Genomic DNA, 5063 nt, shown 5'->3' with positions numbered 1-5063 from the left:
AATAAAGTATATGTCAGAAGACATATACTTCTTCCTCAGAGAAGGAAATATTCTTGCCTAGAGAATCGTGTGGAAGACCAAGCCTGGTGGGCTGCCATCTATGGAATTGCACAGAGTTTTACACGACTGAAGTAACTTAGCATATATGCATGCATTGGAGAAGGAAATGGCAACCCACTCCAGTATTCTTGCCTGGAGAATCCCATGGACAGAGGAGCCTAGCTGGCTACAGTGCATGGGATCACAAAAAGTCATTTAAGATGTACATATCTTTTAAAACAATGGCTCTTCAGTGGCCCTTTGTCTTTGATAGCTAGAGTAGATTGGCCCTGGAGCCCAGGGATCAAAATTGTCTCTTACCATCACTGCTGGTTGTGGAAGTTCTGGGTCTGAAGGTATGTACACAATTAATTTAAGTTACATCAAGTGATTCTCTGAATGGCTGTACCTATTTTTACATGCCCATTAGCAGTGGCGATGAATGGTCCCCATAACTCCTCAATCCCCACTCACAACAGGTCTCTCCTCGCTGGCTGAGTTTTGCCTTATTGTGAGGAAAGAGCTTGGGCACAGGGAAGGGACATGCTGGTCAGGAGTCCAGCACACCTGAGCTCCTGCTAGTCTTTTGCTGGTTCAAGAGGAGTAAGATGTAATAATTTAAGACTTCAGGTTCATTGAACTTTCAGATAACTGGGAGGGATAGCTGCATATAACTGGACTGAAATAGGAAAGAAACTTAATCCTGGGGTTCCCAACCTCTGGAATCTAATGCCTGATGATCTGAGGTGGAGCTGATGATATAAAAATAGAAATAAATTGCCAATAAATATAATGCACTTGAATCATCCCCAAACTATCCCTTAACCACCCCCACCCCCCGCCACAAACCTCTGGTCCATGGAAAAGTTGTCTTCCACAAAACTGGTTCCTGGTTTAAACACGTTGGGGACTCCTGCTTAGAACTGTTGCTTAGTTCTACCCTTAATCTTAGCCCTAGGGACAGGTCTCTCTGGACATGTTCCCCACTGTGTTAAATGGTGAGAATAGTTCCTGTCTTCTCTTTCTTCTCAGTTGCTAGGAAGTGGGTGGTCATGTGTCATCCCCGAAAAATACTAGTTCATTAGGACCCTGGGGTGTCTGAGCAGACACAGTACTAATTTGGGGGAGAGAACACAGGCAGGACAGTGAGAAGCCCATAGGAAGTTTATTTTCCAGTCCACACAGCTGCCCACAAACTCAGCAGACTTTTGAGATCAGCATATTATGATGATTTCACGCTTGATACAAATTTTGTAAACAATGATGTAGATTTCCTCATCAGAAGGGCATATATTCTCTTCTGATACAACTTCAGCTTTTGCTTTTATGATCCCATTTTCTGGAGAGAAAAAGCAATGTTGTGTCAGACAGCTGGATTCCACTACTGGTCTTCTTATACCAGACCCACCCACAAAACATCGTATCCTGCCTTTTACAGTGTCTGAAACTCAGCCCCATTTCTCAGGCTCCTATGCAAGACACAGATGTTACCAGCCCCTCTCCCTTCCTCCACCTAGAACCCCTTGCCCACACTGCCTCTATGTGATGAGTTTCATTCTTCCTCCAATAATTTATTCATTTTGGTTTCTGCCATGTCTTGGTTTCCCTTTTAACTTTGCCCTTTGCCCTCACATAACACTTCCCCTTATCTGACATTAATGCTCAGGCAGGAAGTCTCTGCACATACCTGTTGCTTGTATTTCCCAAAATAAATTTCTTGTACTGAACTCACACAGACAGGCTGTGTAAATAAAATTACCATAAGGAAAAATGACGTTGTTGGAGGCCTCGAGCGTGACTCTAACCTGTGGAGAAGAGGATGAAAAGGGTAAAAAGCATAGCTTTGCCTGAGGCAGCTGTGGAGTAACCATTAAGCAAAAGAAGTGTTTTAGGTCAACATAGGAAGAGGGCACCAGAGGTTTCCCCTAGACATCACCTGTTCACACATTTACAGTTAAAGTCAATTTAGAGCGTGGATGACAGTAAAAAGCAGTCTGCTCTGATGTGGTGGGGGATAAACCCACCAAATAAACAAGACAGATTTCATTGTCCCTACTGTGCTGCTTTCCGGCTTTGTGACATGGCATTGTTACTCTGAGCTTCTCATTCTACCTTTGTGAAATCAAGGTGTGAAATCTAGCTATCTAGTCGGTATGAGTTCATAAGTTTTTGTGTTTTGTGTGTGAAAAGCTCTTTATGAAGGTGAAGTACTATGTCTATTGTACAAATAAAGACACCTGGAACCTGAAAGCACTTGGCCAACTAGTACTTAGTACCTGTTTACCTTACCCAATACAGTTATACAACCTTTACTCAGATACAAGATGGAAGGAAGACTGAGATTCTCAGATGGGAGAAGACACCTATTGAGGTCAGACCTGAGAAGAGAAAGTCCCAGGACCTTCCTGAAATGGCAACAGAGAAGATGTTTGGAAAGGGAAAGCTCAAAGATATTTCTAGCATCATTTATACTTGAGTAAATATCAGATACTGCATGTATTTCTCTTAGGGTTTTTGGTAGCTCTGCAACTTTCCCTTCTGTTTGCATAGTTTTCTAAAAACCTTACTGAGGCCTCTAAGAAATTGGGAATTGCTGTCAAATATGGGGAAGCCAGCAGTCTAGGGGATCTGAAGGCTCAGTGAAGACAGTGAGGAAAGGTGATGGAGGTAGAGGCTGGAAAGCCAGTCCTGGTCTGACAGTAAGTCTCCCATCGGTGAGGAAGACTGTAATCACCCCATTCTTGCAGCTTCTCTCCCATCTGCCATGGCCTGTTGAGTGGAGTCTCCCTGACTCAGCCTCCCACTGATGGTGGCAGGGGTGTCAATGGCTCAGGGCCAGCAACGCTGCTTAATCACTGTCACTCAGTCTTACTCATCTTTGTTTTTATGCCTATTCTATTGCTTTTCTCTCTCCTCCTTGCTTCTCCCTTAGGGAAGATAAAAAGTCCTGACATGGTTTAAAACCTCTTCTCGTTTATCCTCTGCCTACCATCACATTCTTCTTTGTTTTTTAGTGCTTTTTCTTTTTTGTGGTAAAAGTGACATAATAAAAAACAACATTTTAACCATATTTAGCTGTACAGTTAAGTGACACTAAGTCCATTCACACTGTTGTGCAGTGCTGGCTATCACCCATTTCCCAGATTTTTCAACTTTCTAAACTAAAACTCTGTCCCCATGAAACACTAGCGTCCCCACTCCTGTACACCTTGGCCCTGGAAGCTACCAATGTACTTTCAGAATTTATGAATTCGACTATTCCATCTGTACCATCACTTCTTCATTTTAAAAATGGAAATAATAATACAGACTTTCCTAAGAGAGTTGCTCTGAAGTTCACAGCTAATGCATGCAAAAGCATTTGTAGGTGACTTTGTAAGATGATGTTTCACTTCAAATCAGTAGTGCGGATTAAATCATTTATGAGGATATTTTTCTTCTCTCTCCCCACTCACCATGACCCCCAAATCCTCACTTACCACTATGCATTTGGCCACGTTACTTTTAACTGTGACTGTTACGTCGTAATAGTTAGTTGAGTTTTCAACTGGATCAATTGTCAGTTTTGCTGAAATCACCTCCTGTCTAGATATGAAAAAGAGGCAGAAAAAAGTTCAGATAAAAATCTTGGATTGAGGTAGCCTGAGAGGAAATATGGAAACAGGGGAGGCAGAGAGAGCAGGGGGATAAAAGGGATATAGAGGCACCAATGCCATAAGGATCTACTTTGCATGACACACACCTGAGTTTGAGCACTGATGCCCATGAAGCACAGGGATCATCTGAGTTGGTGGATCAGCACAACCCTTTCTTCTGGGCAGTGACCAGGGCCATGGCCCCTCTTGTACAGCTCAGGCACCTTATGCAAAGTTTATACCACAGCTATTGACTACGGTCACATTGCCGAGTATGTTTCTCTTTCATGGCAAAAGGAGAGAATGATTAAAGGATAAAAGATGGATTTAAAACACAAAATTGCTGTAAGTGCATGGATTCAATAACCTCTCTCAGCAGTTTCTGAGCAGGGAGAGAACGAGTTCTGGGTTGGGAAGTGTCCTCCCCTGGAAGATTTTCTGCAGGAAGGAAAAATACATGACTTACACTAGGTCTTGAGCTGCGCCAGACCCAAGTCTCAGGCAGAGAACGAGGAGCAGGATAGCAGGGCTGGTCTTAAACAGAAACTGAAGTGCACGCATGCTGGAAGAATTTGAAGCTCAGGAGGACTGTGTCCTCAGGGAGCAGGGTGGCTCTTATAACTCCAGCAGGAAGACCCTGGAGCTACTGGGTCAAGTTCACTTGGCCAAAACCGTCACGTCTGAGGGATTTCCTTTTTGCTACCTTAGTTGTTTTCTTTCTTTCTTTCTTTTTTGAGAAAGGTCAGTGTTTGGCCAGAACTTCTTTTTTTTTTTTTTTGCTGTGCCTGAGCTCATTTAACCATTCACAAACAGTCAGAACTTTAAGTTGAGGGGAGAGAGAGGAAGGAAGGAGTTGGACCATTACCACTTTTTTTTTTTCAACTTTAGAATGTTCCCAGATCCTTAGGATAGATCCTGTCTTAACTGCTATAAGCATGTTTTTCCTTTTCTAAGCCCTACTTCCTAACCCTTGCTCTGAATTTGTAGGAACCATAAAGTGTCCTATCTCTTTGTCCTCTGAATGACAAATGTCTTATCTTCCTCTCAATGCCTCAACTCTAAAATTTGCTATAGATTTTAGATGTGGAATTTTAGATTGTATTAATAGAATAGATGCCTTGACACTAATGTGCCTAATCATACCTTCTCTGATTTGCATTTTTGGTCCAGAGAATCATCTCTAATAAGTGGTGGCCCCAAAGTGTGTAGAGAGTGTTTAAAGAGCATTCAGTCCATGGACATAGGAAAAAGTCAGGTCAGATTAGAAGAGGCAAGACATACACGGCATGTATTCCTTATGGCACTACCAAGCAAGAAGCTGTGTTCAGTGACCTTTCTATGTATGAATTGGTTCCCTTAGGAGCCTTGGATTCACATTCCATGTGTGGA

The 5063-nt window shown here is 42.7% G+C and overlaps 1 protein-coding gene across 1 annotated transcript; it reads right to left on the bottom strand.

Moving 5' to 3' along the window:
* Positions 1–1185: 1185 nt before the first annotated feature.
* On the bottom strand, positions 1186–4266 carry LOC101122595 (prolactin-inducible protein homolog). Its single transcript, XM_012177290.3, has 4 exons — positions 4141–4266; positions 3519–3624; positions 1727–1844; positions 1186–1378 (listed from the first exon to the last, which is right to left on the bottom strand). Exons 1-4 carry the CDS (start codon positions 4233–4235, stop codon positions 1254–1256), a joined length of 444 nt encoding a protein of 147 aa, XP_012032680.2. The 5' UTR covers positions 4236–4266; the 3' UTR covers positions 1186–1253.
* Positions 4267–5063: the final 797 nt, after the last annotated feature.

Source organism: Ovis aries, chromosome 4 (assembly GCF_016772045.2).
Source record: "Ovis aries strain OAR_USU_Benz2616 breed Rambouillet chromosome 4, ARS-UI_Ramb_v3.0, whole genome shotgun sequence".
NCBI lineage: Eukaryota > Metazoa > Chordata > Mammalia > Artiodactyla > Bovidae > Ovis > Ovis aries.
The sequence above is the reverse complement of the archived record's forward strand: the minus strand, read 5'-3'. Positions and strand labels throughout refer to the sequence as shown.

What these genes read in the sequence shown, in the direction of transcription:
- LOC101122595 (XM_012177290.3), bottom strand. Translation starts at nt 4,235, where the DNA reads ATGCGTGCACTTCAGTTTCTGTTTAAGACCAGCCCTGCTATCCTGCTC. An exon ending in ACGTGGCCAAATGCATAGTG is followed by an intron (nt 1,845 to 3,518) that starts GTAAGTGAGGAT and finishes TCTTCTCCACAG; the next exon opens with GTTAGAGTCACGCTCGAGGC. An exon ending in TTGGGAAATACAAGCAACAG is followed by an intron (nt 1,379 to 1,726) that starts GTATGTGCAGAG and finishes TTTTCTCTCCAG; the next exon opens with AAAATGGGATCATAAAAGCA.